General features: G+C 44.3%; 1 protein-coding gene across 1 annotated transcript in view; it reads left to right on the top strand.

The window, feature by feature from the left end:
• Positions 1-21796, top strand: part of KMT2D (lysine methyltransferase 2D) — a 145736-nt gene that overhangs the window by 70802 nt on the left and 53138 nt on the right. Inside the window, 14 exon segments of the mRNA XM_070740448.1 lie at positions 172-281; positions 850-897; positions 984-1223; positions 2917-3063; positions 3168-3284; positions 4993-5129; positions 7715-7898; positions 8251-8331; positions 12650-12766; positions 13097-13258; positions 15518-15605; positions 15723-15958; positions 18896-18969; positions 21237-21287. Of these exon segments, the coding sequence (XP_070596549.1) occupies positions 172-281; positions 850-897; positions 984-1223; positions 2917-3063; positions 3168-3284; positions 4993-5129; positions 7715-7898; positions 8251-8331; positions 12650-12766; positions 13097-13258; positions 15518-15605; positions 15723-15958; positions 18896-18969; positions 21237-21287 (1792 nt within the window).

Genomic DNA, 21796 nt, shown 5'->3' with positions numbered 1-21796 from the left:
CCCTTTCCTTTTTGCCTTGTACTTTCAAAAAGATAATGGCAGGAACAGTCTAAGTGGACAAAATTTAAGGCAAGAACAGCACCTACTTTTGGCATTTAACATTAGCAGCATCCACCAAAAAAAAACCCCAGGAGTGCAGGTACTACTGCTCACTAACTGTATGTTTCTCAGGTGGATGCATGCCGTGTGTGACAACCTTTTCAGCGAGGAAGAAGTAGAACAGGCAGCAGATGAGGGGTTTGATTGCACTTCATGTCAGCCATACGTAGTCAAGCCTGTTGGTGAGTGAACCTTTTGGTCCTTCCTTTCTTCCAAAGTGGGGGGCAGGGGTGGAGCAGCATCTATTTGAATAGAAGGCTGGAGATGAGATCTCTACAACATCCTTTTTAAGATGCTTGGGTATTCCGACAAGCATAAACAGATCCTTGCCTTAACCTGGTAAGAAGCAACTTAGAATTAAGGAGACATTTCCTGACTGTTAGAACAATTAATCAGTGGAACGACTTGTCTCTAGAGGTTCTAAAACAGAGGTCTTCAAACTTGGCTACTTTAAGACCTGTGGACTTCAACTCCCAGAATTCTCCAGCCAGCTATGCTGGCTGGAGAATTCTGGGAATTGAAGTCCACAAGTCTTAAAGTGGCCAAGTTTGAAGACCTCTGTTCTAAAAGTTCCAACACTGGAAGTTTTAAAGATGTTGGATAACCATCTGTCCGAAGTGGTGCAGGGTTTCCTGCCTAAACAGAGGGTTGGACTAAAAGACCTCCAAGGGTCCCTTCCAACTCTGTTGCTCTATTAATAAATTGACTTACATTCCCCCAGCAATGATTTTCCTTTTGCTTTCTTCCAAGTCCCAGTTCCCCTTCCAGAAATTATCCCAGTGAAGATCAAGGAACCAGGTAAATTGCTTCAATTTAAATACTTTAAATTTGCATTGACAGTCAGGTAGGTACGAGCAAGCTTTTGTTCTCTCCTGTCCATGCAGAGCCCCAGTATTTTCGCTTTGAAGGTGTTTGGTTAACGGAGACAGGCATGGCAGTGCTACGTAACTTGTCTTTGTCACCGCTGCACAAGCGTCGGCCACGCAAAACCACCCCAATGATACCAATGATGCCGCGGCCAGGCGTTCTTAACGGTGAAGGTGGACTGGATTGCATTGGCTCTCTGGATGCAGATGAAAAAAAGGATGGGGACGTGGAGGCAGATGAGATCCTGAAGGCTGAAGGTTCGTGCTTATCCTACTAGTTCCTTGGGAAAGCAGTAGAGTTGGCCCCATTGCCTCTGTTAATAGGATACCGATTGAGATTACATGCTGCAGCTTCATAGTTGAATTCTTGAAATTGGACCCTGATGATTTAGACACCTACTGTGTGAGGCAGTAGAAGCTGAGATATGCAACTGGAGGGTTGCGAACTAGAAGAACTTGTTTTTCTTTTAGTCTTATGCTATGGGAAAAGATCCCCCCCCCCCCCCAAAGTGTTTAATTCTGAATAATGAGCTCAGGGCTTGGTATTTCAAGCACAGACTGGATAGGCATTTGTCTAGGATGCTTTAATTTGGTTTCCTGACCTGGGCAAGAGTTTGGACCTACAGATGGGCTACAACATGGATGGCGAACCTATGGCATGCGTGCCACAGGTGGCACATGTAGTCATATCTGAGGGCACATGAGGTGTTGCCCTATGTCAGCTCCAGCACGCATGCGCATGCTGGCCAATTGATTTTTGGGCTTCTTTTCAGCTGTTTTTGCTGTTCCTAGGCTTCAGAAAAGCCTCTTGAATGGCCTAAGAGGCCAATTGGAGGTTTGTTTCCAAACTTCCATTTGGCTTATTTGACCCTTTTTGCCATTTCCAGACTTCAGGAGGCTTTCCTGAACCTTGGGGACAGTAAAAAGAGCCTAACGAGCCTAACAGATGTCTGGAAGCTTCAGTGAGGCCTGTGTACATGCGCAATCGGGCATCGCAGGGTGTGTGTGTCGTTTGGTGCTGTCGTAAAATGAACACTGACCAAGTGGTCATTATTTATTTTTTTTATTTTTTTTATTAGATTTGTATGCCGCCCCTTTCCGTGGACTCGGGGTGGCTCACAACACAATAAAACAATTCATAACAAATCTAATAATATACAATTTAAAATTTAAAATAGTTAAAAAACCCAATTTTTAAGCAGACATACCTACAAACATACCATATATAAATTATATAGGCCCGGGGGAGATATCTCAATTCCCCCATGCCTGACGACAAAGGTTGGTTTTGAGGAGTTTACGAAAGGCAAGGAGGGTAGGGGCAGTTCTAATCTCTGGGGGGAGCTGGTTCCAGAGAGTCGGGGCCGCCACAGAGAAGGCTCTTCCATATAGATGGTCTTCATTAACTGAGGACCATCTCTATGTAAATTTATGTGGGTGTCAGGCCGAAGCCGAAACGCTTGGAGGTTTTGGCCTGCTACATTGTGGGAAGAGATGCAAGGAAATGAACTCCAACCCGGGTGGAGATACTCTTGTGACTTTAGATTCGGGTTTCTCCAGTTGTGCTAACATGGCCCTGTTAATAAATTGGAACTTTGAAGAAGACGAAGCCTTGGATTCTGATTTATTTCTCAGATGCTATTTGGAATGCTGGGAGATTTGGATTTTTTTAAAAAAAATAACTTTTTTATTGGGTTATTTACATTTTAAAAACCCAAGAAAATACAATACCAAGAAAAGAAAAGAAAATACACACAAAAAACAACATACTGACAACTATACAACATAAACTTTAGATTTCTCTTACAGCAATTCATATTGACAATTTGCATTAATATAATTTTTATAATATACATATTTCCCTACTTTTTCACCCCCAGTAGTATCTTTTCTTTACAACTCAGTTACAAAGGATATTTTGAATTTGTTTTTGTTCTGGCTCCCATTGCAGTTAGCGTTGAACACATGGAGTGTGAGATCAAATTGGAAGCCCCTCCGACTCCGGAGAGGGAAGCTGCAGCCGAGGCTGAAGCAGCAAAAGCCCTTCTGGAAGACTCTGAGGAGGTCAAGAAGCGGAAAAGGAAGCCCTATCGCCCAGGTAAGTGCTTCTCGCTTCGGCCAAGACCCAAAGAGCCTGTATTCTTTCCACACAGATCCATTTTCTAGCATTTTGCGGCTTGTTTCTCTTCTGCCTTGGAATAGGTATCGGAGGTTTCATGGTGCGGCAACGGAAATCACACACACGCTTGAAAAAGGGCTCGGTGATCTTGGCCGAAGTTTCTCGGGAGCTGACAACTATGGAAGGGCAACTGGAAGAAGGTAAATTACTTGTGGATGTACTTCTCCCTTGCTTCATCCAGATAGTTTGAATAAATGTGTGCAAGTCTGGGAAGGCTCTTAAAACTCCCCAAATAGCCATTTATTTATTTTTTTTAAAAAGGGGGATTGCCCCTCCTTAGATATAGTATAAGAGAATATTTGTAGTTCAGGATTGAATTGTAAAGTCTTTCTAGCAATGGTCTTTCGGGACTGATGATTGTTCTGCCGGGCTCTCTGGTAGGAGCCTCCCGAAAATTCAATGATACAAATTTCAGACACACACACGTTTGAAAATTCAAAACAATGTTCTTTATCACAAAAATTCAAAATAAACTGAGCACTCTTTTTGTATTGCAAAGAGCACTCGTCCCAAAACAACCGGGTAGTCTGTACAATTTCCCTTAAGCAGTCATTAAGTACTTAGCTAGCAGTTGTGAAGAAACTTCACACCCCTTCTTCTTCCACGAAGTGAAACACCCACACACTTTGCTCTGCGTTGGTTTCAAAGACATGAAAAATCAACAAACAAAGTCAAGGCACGATTCCTGAAGAACTGCGATCAGATACTCTTCCACAATGGCCAAACCCACACGCTGCTATTTATATCAGCAGCCCTAATTACTGGAGCCCCACCCAAACACAGGTGGCCTCTCTTATCTCCGGTAATATGTCCTTACTTGGTCTCTTCTACGCATAATTCTGCACTTGCGTGGGTCCAAGACGTCTTCATCCGAATCAATGGAAGATAAGAGAGATTGACTGCCTGGGCTGTGTGCCAAGCCCCCCTCTTCCAAGTCACTCCCACCTTCTTCTTCGTCCGAGGAAACTAAACTCTGAACTGACTCCGTCGGCAATAACACAGGCCTGTGACATGTTGAAGTTTACCTTGCATCTACCTCCACATTTCCTGGGGCAGGAGCTGGGCCAGAGCTAAACACAACAATGATGTTACTAGTTGGGCAATGAAACATCTTCAGGTATAAAGAGCCAAGCTCAGAGAGCACCAAGGTCTTCATGCTTCAGTTTGCTGACTGAGTCATTCCCATCAGCATTCCATTTAAAGTTTTGGCTTTAAGTTGCAGTGAATATTCTGACTTACAGACCTGCATTCTCAAATTTGGAATGAGAGGTGGGAGGGAGAGAGAGAGAGGTGGGAGTGTCAACAACTAAAAGAAAAACAAAAGATGGAATCTAAGGCAGGAGTAGGGAGCTTGTGGCCCTCCGGATGTTGTTGGGCTGAATGTTTTATCATCTGTGACTTTTGGTCTCAGTGGTTAGGGTTTCTTGCCCCCAGAATTTGCTGCTGGGAAAAAGATTATTAAGGAGCAATAATCATCAGTGCCGGGGTGGTGCAGTGGTTAGAGTGCAGCATTGCAGGCTACTTTAGCTAACTGCTAGCTGTAGTTTAGCAGTTCAGATCTCACCATTGGCTCAAGGTTGACTCAGCCTTCCATCCTTCCGAGGGGGGTAAAATGAAAACCCAGATTGTTGGGAGTAAGAGGCTGATTCTGCAAACTGCTTAGAGAGGGCTGTAAAAGCACTATGAATCGGTATATAAGTCTAAATGCTATTGCTATTTCTGTCTGAGTCCGTGCATGTCCTTTCCTTTCCTAACTCGTTGCAGACCCCAAAAATTACTGCAGCAAAGTCAGCAAGACTTGATTGGTTCATACAGGCTACGTTAAGTTCAATCTTCTCTCTTTGTCAGGGGTGCAACCTAACCCACCTGCTGAAAACCCTGCTGAGACCTTGGCTGAACAGGGAGTGGTTGAAGCTGATGAAAAGAAGAAACGGCGGGGGCGGAAGAAGAGCAAGCTAGAAGACATGTTCCCTGCCTATCTTCAGGTAAGAGTGTTTTAGCTTCCCAGCCTTCCATCTTTGTTGGGATACAAGACCTTGTCACCCAAATGCTTGGTTGGTTGTTGGCAATGAGTGTTTTAGTCCCACGCGCCTGACAAAAACAAGCCCAGGAGAGGCCCATCATAATGGGAGATATAGAATAGAATAGAATAGAATAGAATAGAATAGAATTTTTATTGGCCAAGTGTGATTGGACACACAAGGAATTTGTCTTGGTGCATATGCTCTCAACGTACATAAAATAAAATATACATTTGTCACGAATCATGTGGTACAACACTTAATGATTGTCATATACTTCTCTGGGCAAAGGATTGCCAAGTTTCTTTGAGTCCAGTTCTTGTTTTAGTAGCATTGAGGAAGGGCAGAGAAAAGGAATGTGGATCTCATGGATTAATAATAATAATAATAATAATAATAATAATAATAATTTATTAGATTTGTATGCCACCCCTCTCTGAAGACTCGGGGCGGCTCACAACAACGATAAAAAACAATATTATAATGGCACAAATCTAATATTAAAAAACTAAAAACCCTATCATAATTAAAAACCAAACAGCACATACATACCAAACATAAATTATAATAAGCCTGGGGGAAAGATGTCTCAAATCCCCCATGCCTGGCGGTATAGGTGGGTCTTAAGTAGTTTACGGAAGACAAGGAGGGTGGGAACAATTCTAATCTCTGGGGGGAGTTGATTCCAGAGGGCCGGGGCCACCACAGAGAAGGCTCTTCCCCTGGGGCCCGCCAGACGACATTGTTTAGTCGACAGGACCCGGAGAAGGCCAACTCTGGGACCTTATCAGCCGCTGGGATTCATGCGGTAGCAGGCGGTTCCGGAGGTACTCTGGTCCAATGCCATGTAGGGCTTTAAAGGTCATGACCAACACTTTGAATTGTGACCGGAAACTGATCGGCAGCCAATGGTGGAAGAAACAACAATGCTCTTGCCACGTAAAGGAAGTAGATCTCTATATGGACCTTTAAAAAAGGAAATCTGCAGAGGGTGGGAGGTGGGGTTGGATAGCTCGGAAGGTGGCAAGAAAAAAACCAGGTGCACAAGTGCAGAATAGCCAATACCCGGCTCGACAGTAATGCCTGTGAAAGGGATCTAGGTGTCCTGGTGGTTCACCACTCCTGCAACTGCCCAAAAAGCCAACACAGTTTTGAGCTGCGTCAACAGGGGGATAGAATCAAGATCATGTGAAGTGTTAGTACTGCTCTATTCTGCACTAGTGAAGCCACACTTGGAATACTGTGTCCAGTTTTAATTGCCATGATGCCAAAAAACAAAAGATGCTGAGGCCCTAGAAAGACTGTAGAGAAGAGCAGCAACAAAGATGAAGGGTCTGGAGGCTACATAGGGCGATTTATGGCTAAGAGAGTTAAGTACTGTATTTTTTGGAGTATAAGACGCACTGGGGTATAAGACACACCTTAAATTTTGGGGGAGGAAAATAGGGAATAAAATAATCTGCCTACCAAGTATTCATCTGGCTAATCTTAATCTGGTCAGCTTCAACACATACGTTTGCTGGTTTTGAGCCCATGTGCTTTCTTTTTATCCCCTGGTTGGGGATAAAAACTAGTTTCTAAAACATTTCTCTCTTTGATTTTCAACCTTTTTTGAGCCACGGCACATTTTTTACATTTACAAAACCATGGGGCACATTTGGGGGGGGGGGAGGGGGGCTAAAAAAGTTTGGACAAAAAAATTCTCTCCCTCCCTTTCGCTCTATTTCTCTCTCCCTCTTTCTCTCCCTTCCTCTTTTTTGCTCTTTCTCTCTCCCTCCCTACCTCCCTCTATGTATTTCTCTCTCCCACCTTCCCTCCCTCTCTCTCTCTTTCTTTCTTTCTTGCTCTCTCTCTTGCTTTCTTTCTCGCTTGTTCTCTTTCTCTCTTTCTTTCTTTCTTTCTTTCTTTCTTTCTCTCTTTCTTTCTTTCTTGCTCTCTCTCTTGCTTGCTTTCTCTCTTGTTTTCTTTCTCTCTTGCTCTTTCTTTCTCTTTCTTTCTTTCTCTTGTTTTCTTTCTCTCTCTGAGCTTCGCGGCACACCTGACCATATCTCGCGGCACACTAGTGTGCCACGGCACACTGGTTGAAAAACACTGCTTTAGAGAGAAACAGTGAGAAAATCAGGCAAAGCTAGCAAAGCACAGAAGATCCTTCACTTGTTAGCACCTTGTTAGGGCTAAAAAAAGCCTAGTACCTAGAACTAAGGAGAAATTTCCTGACAGTTGAGAACAATTAATCTATGGAACAGAGGTTAATTGTTCTTAAATTTCTCCTAGAGTTGTGGGCACTCCCACCTGAAGGTTTTCAAGAAACATAGATTGGACATTCATTTATCTGGGATGACGTAAGACTCCTGCCCTGCGTAGGGAGTTAAATTAGAAGACCTCTAAGGTCCCTTCTAGCCCTATGTATATTATTAGTTAAAAGCAATACCCCCCACCCCCCACTCCACCCTGACATTTGTAAAGAGGGAGTTTCCAGAAATCCATTCATTCATTCATCTGGGCCTTTACCATGTGTGTTTTTCCCCCTTCTCCAACCTCTTTGACAGGAAGCATTTTTTGGCAAAGCACTCCTAGACCTGAGCAGGCAGGCTCTGTTGGCTGCTGGTGGTGTGGGTGGAGATGGAACTGCCCATCCTCCAGTTGGTCAGGGAGCTCCCAGGCCCAAGATGGATTCCAGCAGGCTCCAGAAAGGGCCAGAGGATGGACAGGCAGCTCCAGTTCAGCCCAAAGGTAAGTAAAAGGGAAAATAGTGGGATTAGAGGAGATAGAAATGGTGGGATGTAGGGATCGGACTTTGATTTGGCTCGGGAGGGAGGGAGGGAAGGAAGGGAGGGAGGGAGGGCAAAATGTTTATGTTTTAAATACATTTGCTAGGGAATTCAGAAGAAAATTTTTTGAAGAAGCATTGATTGGCCAAGTGAAATGTCCTTAGACTCGTAGGTAGAGGCAAGCTATGAAATGAAATTTGTTCTGTGCAGAAATAAGTAATTGGCCCTCAGAAGTCGGGAACCATTTTTAGAGCCTGTATCGGGACATTAGCTGTCTGTTCTAACAGATCAGCTTCCTGTCTTCCCATCTCCAGGGGATGAAGGCCTTAGTAGCAGGGAAGCAGCAGCTCCTGAAAGCAACTTGAAAGCAGCTGATGCCAAGACTGAGAATACTGGTGGGTATTAGGATTTTTAAAACCACATGGAAGGCTTTTAGTCCTCAGGATATATTTCCAGGTTACTTTTGGGAGGGGGGGGAATAACATCCCACTTACCTGTGTATTTCTTTAAGGATGCATAGCATTGTGCTGTAGAATAATTGAAGTGATTGTTTTCATTGCCTTGCACATATTTGCTGCATATTAATCTGCACAATTTCTTAAAGCTACATACCCAAACGTCTTTCTTTTGGGGAATTGGGAAAGTTATGCAACGTGCACAAAAATCACTTAAGAATTAGTAAGCCGAAAAATACGAAGACATAAGAAACCCCACAGTTAAACTTAGTTTACTTCCAAACATCGTGTCACGTATTGTTGTTTGTTCTTTATAAATGTCTTAGTGCTCTTGTTGTGGAACTCATCAAATCCATCAAACCACAATTTGCTTGTTTTTTTCATCGGCTCTGCTGTTCGGGATCAGATTACTTTTATTCTGATCTATTCCCTATTTTCCTTCACAGCCAATTTCACAAGAACATATCATATCTTTTTTCCCTCTTTATTTCAATTGATCTGTTTTCCTGCTCTTTATTCCTGTTACATTTTAAATTGCAGTCCCCCTTATATTATGGAAATCGATAGATGGACCTACATACCTAGTTCCCTCTAAGCTGAGCAGTGAGCAATCGCTCACTTGAAAATCATCATCAACTCAGAGTTTTCCAAACCTGCCCAGAAGCCGAGAGGGAAAGAGTGAGAGGGAAGAAGAGAGAGAGGAAGAGAGAGAAACAGATAGAAAAAAGAGAGGAAGGAAAAGAGAAAGAAAAAGAATGGGAGTAAGGAAGAGAGAAAGAAAATCAAAATCTAGTTTGAAACTAGCTCAACTATTTAAGTGGCATTTTGATATTGATAGAGTTGCCCTATTATGAGCTCACTGTTATAGACACACAGTACAGTATTTTATTTTGAAATTCTCTGAGGCAAAACAGGGTGGGTTTTTTATTTGTTTGTTTGTTTGTTTGTTTGTTTGTTTCTTTATTTTTATTTATTTATTTATTTCTGTGCCGCCCAGTCCCGAAGGGACTGCCGCTCAGACACTATACTTTTCCGCCCCCCCCAAAAAAAAATTAGAGGGAACACTGCTACATATATTGATCACTCCCACCTAGTGTGACTTCAATCTATTAAGAGTTTTCAAATAACACTTTTCAGTAATTCTGAGAAGATGGCACCTAGATTCCTGCTCTTAGTCATACTGGTGCCACATTGCGCATCTCTTGCTAGAGGTTAGTATGGGGGTGGTCAGTTAGGGCACATCTAGGCCACTAGAATTTCCAAAAGTTAGTTTTACCTCCAAGCACAGTCCCTCCCTTCTATGGAAGCTAAGTTGTCAAATTTACAGATTAGTTTGCAACCCAACTTAAAAGCCTGCAGCCTCCAAGTTATAGAATATATTAACATGCATTCAAGATGCTTAGGACGTAGAATAGTTCCTTACAGTCTTTACTTAAATCCAATACCTGTTGCAGGTTCACTTGATTCTTGAAAGTTTGTGAGTACAACTGTAGCACATACAGTTGTTGCTTGTTAGTTGTAGCAGCTGCATTGGCTCCCATTAATGGAAAGATAGCCCAAAATGGATTTCTTTGACACGCAAGATGAAAGAAAATGGATTGGTTGCTGCCACTGCTCCTTCCTGACAGTTTGTCCCAAGGTCTTGGGAATGGAATGAGAGGCTCCCACTTTGTCTGCTAGTGCAATAAGATTTTAATGATGGAAGCTTTTTGAGGGAGGCCACAGTGTAGTCACAATGAGTGTCACTTTGTCAAGAAATGCTAACTAGGAGGCAATTTCCATAAAAGATTTGGCCGATGGTTAAAGGAGCAGGCATAATTGTTCCCCCTTAGTTCCTTTTTAAAAAGATAGATAATGCCTAACATTTCTGCAATGCTCAACAATAAAATCACATTATCCATATAAGCCAATACCCACTAAAGAAAGTTAAAAACTCTCCCCAGCAAGTACAGTATCTGAATTATAATGAACAGTACTTGTTTTATTTCCGAGGGAATAGGTATTCATAGTGGCTGGGCCCTTCTTTTTAAGAAAAATTCCCTGTCGCAATTGTTACCATCAAAACTCTTAAACCTGCCCCAGTGGCAGTTTAGCATCCAATGTACATTTTTCAGCAATAGTGTTAGTTAGCAGTGCCTAAATCTAAGGCACAGATACATTATTGTTACATTTGCACTTTCTACCTTACCAACCCTTCAACCTTTGGGGCACCAGGAACTGGTTTCATGGAGAAAGATTTTTCCACGGACCGGAGGGGGTGTTGTTTTGTGTGTTGCCTGCATCCCGGAGATGGGGCTTCACTTGTTTGTGCTACTCGGTTTCTGGCATGTTGCAGACTTGTGCCGGTCCACGGACTGGAGGGGTTGAGTACCCCTGATCTACAGCAACTAGAGCAGAGGTCTTCAAACTTGGCAACTTTAAGACTTGTGGACTTCAACTCCCAGAATTCTCCAGCCAGCTATGAATTCTGGGAGTCCACAAGTCTTAAAGTTGCCAAGTTTGAAGACCTCCCATGGTGGCATATGAAGCAGGCATCAAGATTTAAGTCTTGTCAATGCACAAGTCTGAAGTTTAGCTGTCTTATCTGGGAATAGCTGTAGTCAGTCTTCTGAGTCAAGGTGGGCAGAAAACATTCCTTGTCATTACAGTCACTGGTCCCTGTTCTTTACATTCAGTCTTTGTCTTGTCTTCACACCAAAGAGATGTAGGCGCCTTTCAGGTTCCATTATACAGAATGTTCAGCTGAAAGGAAAAGGGAAAAAAAGACACACAAACAAAATATATCTGGGGTAGCCCCACTGCAACACACCTGATGTTAACATTTACTCAAGTACCAAAGGTGCTTTTTTCCAAGAGGCAACTGGACCTTCTGGTTTTTCCTTGAAGACATTTCATTTCTCATCCAAGAAGCTTCTTCAGCTCTGACTGGATGTTGGGGAATGGAAGGATTTATATTCCTTGCAGACAGCTGGCCGTTTGCATTGTTTTAGCAGGTTATTAAGGTCAGTTGGAGGTTTATCTGTGTCCCCGGAACACCTGAGTGGTACAAATAGGCATGGAGCCTTCTTGGAACTGTTGAAAGGACTGTGTTGTAGATGATGTCATATTCCCCCCTGTTGAGAGAGGGTTGTTCAGTTCTGACATAGATGATGGCCTCTCTGACCCTTCTTTTAAACCAGTGGTCCTCTCTCTGTCCAAAATGTGGACTTTGCTATCTTTAAACAGAGGGGGTGGGATACAGCCCCATCTATCTCCAAAATTGCAGGGTCACATTGTCAAACTCGCGGTGTCACGTTGCTGTCATGTGACATACCACGATGCAATGTTTCCCCCTACCCCTTTGCTGGGGTGGGCATGGCCCGTGGTTGACGTGGGCTGCCGGTTTGACACCCCTGCTCTAAAATAATGCAAATGACCAGCTGTCTGCAAGGAAGGTCAATCCTTCCATTCCCCACCATCCAGTCAGAGCTGAAGAAGTTTCTTGGATGAGACACAAAACATCTTCAAAGAAAAACCAGTTGCTTATTGAAAAAAAACACCTTTGGGACAACCTTAACCTGTCTGAGAAGGCAGCAATCCATGAAGGGGAGAATCTCCATAGACATTTACTGTAACATTTTTTTTAAAATCTAAAGAGCAATTTTTATTTATTAAATTTACATGCCACCTGTTTCCGCATCCAAAGTGACCCTGGCTGGCTTTCTAAATACCCAGAGTCGTGCCTTCTAAAAGCCTTGCTTTCTAAATATCTAACTATAGAATATTTGGGATACACCTCTTCAACCAACCCAACTTGTTTCCATAAGAACGCAGCCAGCTAGGAAGCGCTTAACTTTTCATTTTAAAGCAGTGGTTCTCAACCTTTCAAACGCCGCGACCCCTTAATACAGTTCCTCATGTTGTGGTGAGCCCCAACCATAAGTCTAGCGCCAATTCTCCCAACAGAGCTTTAAGCTGATTGGCAGGAAGGTCAGAGGGACAATCCCCACTGTAAATGCCCGATTGGTCGGATTGTAAAAATATGTTCCAAGGCGCCGGAATAGAAGCTTTAGTTTGTCTTTTCCCATGGTCTTAGGTGACCCCTGTGAAACGGTCATTCGACCCCAAAGGGGTCCAGGCCTCAGGTTGAGAACCACTGTTTTAAAGAGTAAGCCCCCCTTCCAAGGAATGGAGGTTAGACCTCTCGCCCACAGTCTGGCCACTTCGTACTGTCACTAATGCCGTGTGCCGATTGACATGGTATGCTTGCTCTCTACAGGGACAGAAGAGCAGATGGTGCCCAAGACTTCTCCAGAACCTACAGGTGCCGAGAACCCAGCCACACCCCTGGGGGAGGGGGTGCTCAGCTCCGACCTTGACAAAATCCCCACTGAAGGTCAGGCGGGTCTTTGAACAGACCCTACTGTCCCCACCCCCCTGCCAAACGTCTGCTCTGTGGAGAGCAGCAGAGAAGGAAGGCTAGGTTTCTCTCCTGGCCTCCCTCCTGACTGCTAGCAAAAGGCTTAAAGTCAGTCTTAGGTGCTCTCATTTTCCCATGTTTCTTGTTTTTTGCTCTCCTCATCCCCCATTCATGTCTCACTTCCCTTGTAATCCAGCCTGCTCTTGTGGGAGACTCGCAGATTCCCTGCATTTACTGAGCTTGCTCAAAATGAACTTCACTGCCTTGCGATTTCACCGTGAACTCCCCCCACCCCCCTTTTAACAGAGTTGCCGAAAATGGAGAGCAAGGATGTTCAGCAGCTCTTCAAAGACGTCCTGGGTTCTACTGAACGAGAACAGCAGCTTAATTCTGTTGGGGTGGATGCTGAGGCCAGAGGCATGCGCGATCCGAACTGCTCCCAGCTGGCCCAAAGGCCTTTTCTTCAAGGTGAGCCGTGAATACTGAGATGGGGCCGGGGGTAAAAATGCTCACGATTCGGACCGGATCTTGCAGCGAGTGCTGAGCTGGTAGCGACGGCTGGCTGGCCATTCTCTCAAGCTGGTTGCTGCTCACTCACCCTGCCCTGCCCAGCCTCTGCTCTGTAGCTTGTTTGTCTGAAAGGCTGCACCCCTGATCTGCCTGCCAGGTAAGCCTGCAAAGTTTCAGCCTGCTCCCCGCCCCCACCGTCCCAGCCTGCCTTCCTTACTCCATTCCCCGCAGCGCCAACATGCTTTCCTACCTTCCACGTGGCCTTCCCAGTGTCCCTGTGCCCATCATGTGAAGGCAGGCAAGCAGAAGGCCACGTGGAAGGCAGGCAAGCATGTTAGGATGGCAGGGAAGGGACGTTGCAGCCTACTCCCTTCCCCGCAGCCCTGCCATGCTTGTGGTCCCCCACGGCTGATTGCCTTCCGAGGTCGCCAGCCAGTGGATGGGTAGGTGGCCCTTGGTGGAAACGCACACCAAGAGGGCGGTGGTGGTGGCGGTACTCCAGGAGGGCAGGCAGATGTCCCATGGCTGCTACACATGTGGCTATCCCATTTTTGCAAAGGCAGAGCCTCCCCACCCCTGCATAACGATCCAAAGGGGAGGGGGATACTGCCAAAAAGGCCGCCTTCCATTCGGGCCCACATGCCTCCTGTGCTGGCTCTGCAGTTCTTGAGGCTCCAAAACAGCCCACTGCCCCCACCCCCAGCTACCTGCCTGCTCACTTTGTGGATCAGACTGGCTGGCCGCTGGCACCACTTTGGGAACTCGGCCCACGGCAGTACTTCCCACTGGCAAGGAAAGGGAGCGAGAAGCACACAGGCACAGGTGGAAGATGGCCTTTTCTACAGCATCCCTCTCCCCTCTTTGGATTCCCCTCAAGGGCGCTGTCTTTGCAGAAATGGGGTGGGCAGTTTGTATGGAGGATTAGCAGGGTGGGGAGTGCGCAGGCCTTTGGGATGAAGAAGGGGGCAAGAGAAGGAACAATAGGCTGCTCCGCTCCGGGTCCTGCTCAACCGTGATTCTTTGCTGCGCTGCAAAGAAGTGCAGACATTCCAACCCATTCGCCCCATGAGCAAAAGAGGTGACTTGAACAAGACTGCCTGGTAGCAGCAGGTTGCGCAGAGGAGGGGTGCCGAGGGTGGAGTACCCCCTCCCCTCCCTTCACCTGCTCTGTGTGCATGAGACGGAAGGAAAGAAGAAGGAATGGAAAGAAGGAAAGGAGGAAAGGAAGGGAAAGAAAGAAAGGTAAAAGAAGGAGGAAAGGAAAGGAAAAAAGAAAATAAAGAAAACGTATGACCATAATTAAGCCCAAAGTTTTGGTTGCTAAGCAGGAATGTTGTTAAGTGTGTTTCACCACATTTTATAAGTTGGCCAAGCCTATCCGGTCACCTAATCACTAAGCATGCCCACCCAACCACCAAGCATGCCCAACAAGTCACCTGATCAAGCCACGCCCACCCAAAGCACGCCCACCCAGCCCTAAGCCACACCCACAAAATAACCCACATCCACAGAACCTGTAGGGAAAATCTTTAAATTTCACCACTGAGATGGGGTTTGACACAAATTTTCACCTGGCTGAGATATAGCATGAGCCGGGGTGGCACAGCAGGTAGAGTGCTGTGCTGCAGGCCACTGAAGCGGACTTGTAGATCTGAAGGTCAGTGGTTCAAATCTCATCACCGGCTCAAGGTTGACTCAGCCTTCCATCCTTCCGAGGTGGGTAAAATGAGGATCCGGATTGTGGGGGCAATAGCCGTGCTCTATTAGAAAAGTGCTATTGTTAACATGTAAGTCGCCCTGAGTCTAAGGAGAAGGGCGGCATAAAAATCGAATAAATAAAATAAATATTTTGGGTTTTCTACGATTTAAAAAGGGTATCCATGTCTGAATTAGATCGTGACTACATTTCTTGTGCTAGGCTAGAACTCAGTCAGAAAATCAGTGCATTAATACTGGCTGATAAGTGATAGTTGGCCAAATAAATATGTTTACCCCATAATAAAGCAAAGAGCCCAGACACCCCATTATCTCTTTGGTACACAGTACATATTTATGTGTTCTTTTAACCCTTGATCCCTTAACTTTTAAAAATCTAACTTTTAAGATTACTTCAGACCTTGCCTGCTTTAGATGATATTCTCCAGAATATCTGGATGGTGCTTTATGTATGTGAGCTTTTTTTGATACAATCTGTGCAATGTCTCGACTCATTTATAGGTGGTGGTACATCTCTTGGGCCCCTGCAGCCTGCGGTACCCATGGAGACTTACTCTGGAGTTTGCCAGTCCCCGTTCCTTGATAATAAGTAAGTCACCTATTGTGTGGCGTGATCTCTGGACTCAGCCCGGCCCACTTCCTTGACAGCTATCCCGTTATACTCTGCTGTTAATGTGTTTTCGTGTCTTTCCTCACCTCTGTGTAGGGAGAGGAGTGGCTTCTTCAGCCCTGAGCAGTGTGAACCAGAGAGTCCCTGGGCCAGCAGCTCTGCAGCTTCCACACCAACTACACCCACCACAGAGGGGGAAAGTGACGGGCTCTCGTATAACCAGCGGAGCCTGCAACGTTGGGAGAAGGATGAGGAACTGGGAGAGCTTTCCACCATCTCACCTGTCCTTTACGCCAACATGAATTTCCCCAGCCTGAAGCAGGATTACCCAGGTTAGTTACTTAGCTTTTCTCCCCTTCCTGCTTTTGTCTTTGAGGTCCTTTTAATGACCTCTCAGCCAGATCTGTGGAGATGGAAACCGTATGCTTTCCTTTTGCGGACTTGCTATACAAAAAAAAAAAATCAAAGTCGACAGCTCAAGAATCCCAATCATCTTCTCCAAGAAACCAAAGGTTGTGTGATTCAAAGAAACCAAGCAATGCCGCCAGGATCAAATAAATCTGAAGAGCATTACAAGCCAGACCCTTACTTTGGGAGTCCTCTGGTTCCTTTGTCGGTATTATTGTTGCATATTATCATTATGTGACCCACTGTTGCCAAATACTAATACATTTCATTTGGTTGTGTTATTATGTCATAGGGATGGGCAACTTTGATTGTTTCATATGTATGGCCCATTTACAACCTGTGGACGTCAACTCCCAGAATTCCTGATCAACCACAGCTCTACATTTGCCAGTTTGGATCAGCTGTCCTTAAACTCTATGTTCTCCTAGAACAGTGATGGCAAACTTTTTTCCCCTCAAGTGCCAAAAGAACATGGGCGCACTCTATCGTGCCTGTGTGAGTGCCCACACCCATAATTCAGTGCCTGGGGAGGGCGAAAACAGCTTCTCCTGCCCCCTGGAGCCCTTCTGGAGGTCAGAAACAGCCTGTTTCTCAACTTCTGATAAGCCCAGTAGGCTTGTCTTTTGCCCTCCTTAGGCTCCAAAGGTTTCCCTGGAGTCAGGAGAGGGTAAAAATCCCCCCCCCCCCGAGGCTTGCTAGAAGCCAAAAATACCCTCCCAGAGCCTCTACGCGAGCCAAAAATCAGCTGGCTGGCATGTAGTGTATGTTTTGAGCTGAAGAAGGGCAACGGCTCACGTGCCAGCAGGTGTGGCTCCATATGCCACCTGTGTCACCCGTGCCATAGGTTCACCATCACTGTCCTAGAATATATATGGAACAATTCATGTTGCCACCAAAGAAATCCTTGATCATACCAGTTTTATGTGATAATATACTAGGCGGAGAATAAATCTCTGCTTAGTTCGTTGGTATCCCAAATCTGTTTTGAAATGACACGCCTCACTTTCCCAGTCACTGTCTACAGTATATACTTTCTGTTAAGCAGATCTCTAGGAGATGGTCCATGAGTGACTTTAGAATTAATGATGGCGTTGGTCTCAGAATATTTTTCATGAGTACCAAGTTCTCTGTGATGTGATTGTTTTTGAAGGAGAACGTCCAGACCCTATTCCATCTTAGTTTATCCAGGGGGTTAAAAAGCCAGCCCATGGAGCTGTGCATGGCTATTTGTAGCAATATGCTCAGAAGAGCTGGTTATGGATATTTTTTCAGAAATGGTTGGGGCAGCAGTGAAGTTTGGGAAGAAGCCTTGGACATTGACGGCTGTGCAGACTCCGAGGCAGGGAAGGAGGGTAGGGAACGTGCTAGGAAGATTGGGGAGGTAGTAGGCCTGTGTTCTGGGATATTGATGGTAGCAGATGAAGGAGGGCTCAAGAAAGCTCTATAACAGGCAGGCAGACTTGCGTTGGTGGAGTGGGCATCAGCGTGTGGCCTCCAGCCATCTAGTTCTACTGGATTTGTTTGGTTTTTTCCCTAAAATCTGAAATAACCAAAATGTTCTCGATTTCAGTTAATGCAAAATCGGTTTCCAGGTTCCAAGCAGGAGATTTTCCCATTTCATGAACAATGCTAGTGCTTCTCATAATCTGTGAAACTAATTCTACTGTTTGACTCACGTCTGAAGCCTTGTGTGAAACTTTGTGATTGCTCCAAAGAGATAGTGGTTCTGAACCCTGACTTGTGTTTTGCAATGCATTTTCTTACGCATTCTTCTCTCACCTGTTACTTTCCAGATGGGTTGAGCTTTTAGTACCATTATGGCAGTTAAAAATCCAACACATCTAGAAGCCACAGATTGAAAAAAAATTTTTGGCACAATCTATTATCTGCCTGTAACAGGAATACAGAATCTACTGTTCTCAAGGTGTTGCTGAGCATGGCCAATGATGAGGGATACTAGGTTATGCTGTATCCTGTAGTATTCCTGGGTTGGCTGTTTACCATTTTCTGAGATGTGTTTAACAACGTTGTTTAAAGCTACAGTGGTATCTCTACCTAAGAACGCCTTTACTTACGAACTTTTCTAGATAAGAACCGGGTGTTCAAGATTTTTTTGCCTCTTCTCAAGAACCATTTTCCACTTACAAACCTGAGCCTTCGAAACTAACCGGAAAAGGCAGGGAGAAGCCTCCATAGGGCCTCTCTTAGAATCTCCTTGAAGGAAACAGGGCCGTAAAAGGTGGGGAGCCTCCATGGGGCCTCTCTAGGAATCTCCTGGGAGGAAACCGGGCCGGAAAAGGCAGGAAGAAGCCTCCATGGGGCCTCTCTAGGAATCTCCTGGGAGGAAACAGGTCCGGAAAAGGCAGGAAGAAGCCTCCATGGGGCCTCTCTAGGAATCTCCTGGGAGGAAACAGGGCTGGAAAAGGCGGGGAGAAGCCTCCATGGGCCTCTCTAGAAATCTGGGAGGAAACAGAGCCTCCACCCTCCCTGTGGTTTCCCCAATCGCACGCATTATTTGCTTTTACATTGGTGTCTGTGGGAAAAATTGCTCCTTCTTACAAACTTTTCTACTTAAGAACCTGGTCACGGAACGAATTAAGTCCGTAAGTAGAGGTACCACTCTATATGGATGGAATAAGCAGAGATCATGCAGATACTGACTGGGAAACTGGACAGATGTGTTGCAATAAGAATAGACTTCTGCTAGCCGAGTGGAATATAGTGAACCTTTCCCTAAGTAGACTCCCACGCTGGCTTTATGATAAAACGTTTTTGTAGAATCCCTGGACAAAGTTAACTGGCCTTGGCATTATGAGTGTTTCCATTTCATTTCATTTGTATTCTTCTTGTTCTGCCTCCAGACTGGTCTAGCCGTTGCAAGCAGATCATGAAGCTTTGGCGAAAGGTGCCAGCTCCAGACAAAGCCCCATATTTGGTAAGTGGGCCATGTAAATGCAAGCTTTGAATTGGATGTTTTGTGAAGCTTTTTTAAAAACTGGGTTTTTCTCTCTCTTATATTTAACAGAATTTATTAGATTTCTTAAGGGGAGGGTGTGTACACTCTCGGTATCCTTATATCAGTGCAACTCCTATGTTCTTAGCACAACTGCCACAGAATGTTGTACTATATGTAGAGCATTTGTGTTCAGCCATCCACTTTTTAATATACCCTATTTCATCACCTCCTAATTCTCATCATGCCCCAAGCTTTTTTGGGGGAAGGTTTTCCTCTTTAATGTTTTTTAATACTTCTCCAGACCTGAACCAGGCAATGCCATCCTTGCTTGTAAGCAAATCATACTTGTGAGCTGCCCCGAGTCTTCGGAGAAGGGCTACATACAAGTCTAATGAATGAATGAATGAATGAATGAATGAATGAATGAATGAAGAAGAAGAAGAAGAAGAAGAGGAGGAGAATAATTTGTTCTGAGAGTCTGTTGCTCTTCTCTCACAAATAGAAGTGAAGCAGTTGTGCCAGTCTTTGAACTACTTTAGGAGTGGGATGCATGACGTTGCAGGGTTTCTCTCTGAATAAATGAAGAGAGTGACAGGCAAAATAAAAATTCTGGTGATAGTGCTTCACTCTGAGTAGCCGGATCATCATTAACATGAAGAATTTGAAACAAAGGGGGTTTCATCAAATCATAACAATCTAATCTGTGTGTTTGAGTACTAGAAAAGATTAAAAAGGATGGGGGAAAGAGGAGAGAAAAGAGAGGAGAAAGAACAACTTGACAATTACTCTGGCCCTCCTGAATCAATTCCCCCCAGAGATTAGGACTGCCCCCACCCTCCTTGCCTTTCGAAAGCTCCTAAAAACCCACCTATGTCACCAGGCATGGGGAAACTGATACACCCCTTAGCTACTATGGTTTTTTATGTATGGTTCGTTAAGTTGTGTGATTGTTTTTTATAAGAAGTGTTTTAAATTGCTTTTAACATTAGATTTGCACATTATGTTTTGCTGTTGTGAGCCGCTCTGTTTCCTCGGAGAGGGGCAGCATACAAATCTAATAAATAATAATAATAATAATAATAATAATAATAATAATAATTATTATTATTATTATTATTATTATTACCTGATCAATTTAAATTGTTTTTATTTATTTCCTAGTACGATTTGATAGCTTATTAGTAACCTTGACAATCACTAAGTGTTGTACCCCATGATTCTTGACGCATACACTGAGAGCATATGCACTAAAGACCAATTCCTTGTGTGTCCAATCACACTTGGCCAATAAAGAATTTTGTTCTGTTCTGTTCTTCTAAAAGAATGGCAGGTCATAATTCTATTCCTCCCCTCTCTTTTTTCTCTTTTATACTTTTATTGTATTTTAAAATTCTACATATATTGCAGTATAGTATGGTCTAACAAATCTAGTCTAGTGTCTAGTGTAATGAAGAGAAGGACTGGGGTGACCTGATAGCAGTCTTCCAGGGGTTGAGGGGCTGTTGGGGAGAGGATGGGTTTGACTGTTCTCCAAAGCCAACCTCCAAGGTTCCTTCCAACTCTGGTATTCTGTAATTATCCTGTGATCCAAGGGTCTTTCAACCCCGTTTAGCCTGCAGAAAATAAAATCCCAGGAAGCCCTTCTTCTGTTCTGATGTAGCCAAAGCTAATCAGCTTCGTGTGAATAGCAGGACCTCTCCTGTTCTATCCTGTTCGGTATTTTGGGCAGTATTCTAATATTTCTTGGATGACTCCCCTGCTTCTGCATACCCAGAACAGAATAGTTTTGGGTTGTCACCTTCTTATTTCCTCTCTATTCTTCCACTCTGAGGACAGCTGCAGCTGTTCAGGAATCCATTTTCCCCCCTGTGTTGAATGTTTGCTGTTTGTCTGGCTTTCTATAAATACAGACAGATACCTGATTTTTTAAAATATTAAACCATGCTGAAAGAGAGAGAGAGAGAGAGAGAGAGAGAGAGAGAGAGAGAGAGAGAGAGAGAGGTGACTAGCCCAGGGTCACCCAGTCTGTTTTCATGGCTTAGGCTGGGTCAGAACTCACAACCTCCTGTTTTCTAGCCTTAACCGCCAACCTAAACTGTCTTTCATAGTATTAAAATATTATATAATTCGATGATTTGAAAATAACAAATTATGTGACTTGTTCAACAGCATTGAGTGGCTGGAGAGAGATTGTATGGGAGGGATTTTGTTTTCCTTCTCTCATTTTAATTTTGTTTCTCTGATAGCAAAAGGCCAAAGATAACCGGGCAGCCCATCGCATCAACAAGGTGCAGAAGGTAGGTAAGGCAATGGATATGAAATGGGATTGGTTGAAACCAGGACAGGGAAATTTGTGGAAACTAGGCCTCACATGTCCTGATACCATTATGGAATATATTCTTACTAAGGTTGTATGTAATTCCATGCTGAGAAAAGCTGGATCCTGTGTTGGATGTTGATACTTACTGTGTTTTCCCGAAAATAAGACCCTGTCTTGTATATTTTTTGAACCCTGAGATAAGTGCTTGGCTTTATTGCCATGCACTCAAAAACCCAATTGGACTTATTATCAGGGAAGGTCTTATTTTGGGCAAATCAGGGTATTTTTCAGTACACATTAATCAAATTTAGAGGGAGAAAGAATACATTGAAAAACACCTCAGGGTTTTTCCAGGGCCTCCCTAGGAATATCTGTCTTCCCATATCCCTTAAAACTTTAAACTCTTCTTATTTTGCCTCTGCGTCTGCTCTTCCGGCATTGACGATGCCTTTGTCCTTCTGGGGCTCTTTCTTCTCCCTTTTCCAC

The sequence above is a fragment of the Erythrolamprus reginae genome, chromosome 2 (genome assembly GCF_031021105.1).
Source record: "Erythrolamprus reginae isolate rEryReg1 chromosome 2, rEryReg1.hap1, whole genome shotgun sequence".
NCBI lineage: Eukaryota > Metazoa > Chordata > Lepidosauria > Squamata > Dipsadidae > Erythrolamprus > Erythrolamprus reginae.
Note: the sequence above shows the minus strand (reverse complement) of the source record. Positions and strands in the feature narration are given on the sequence as shown.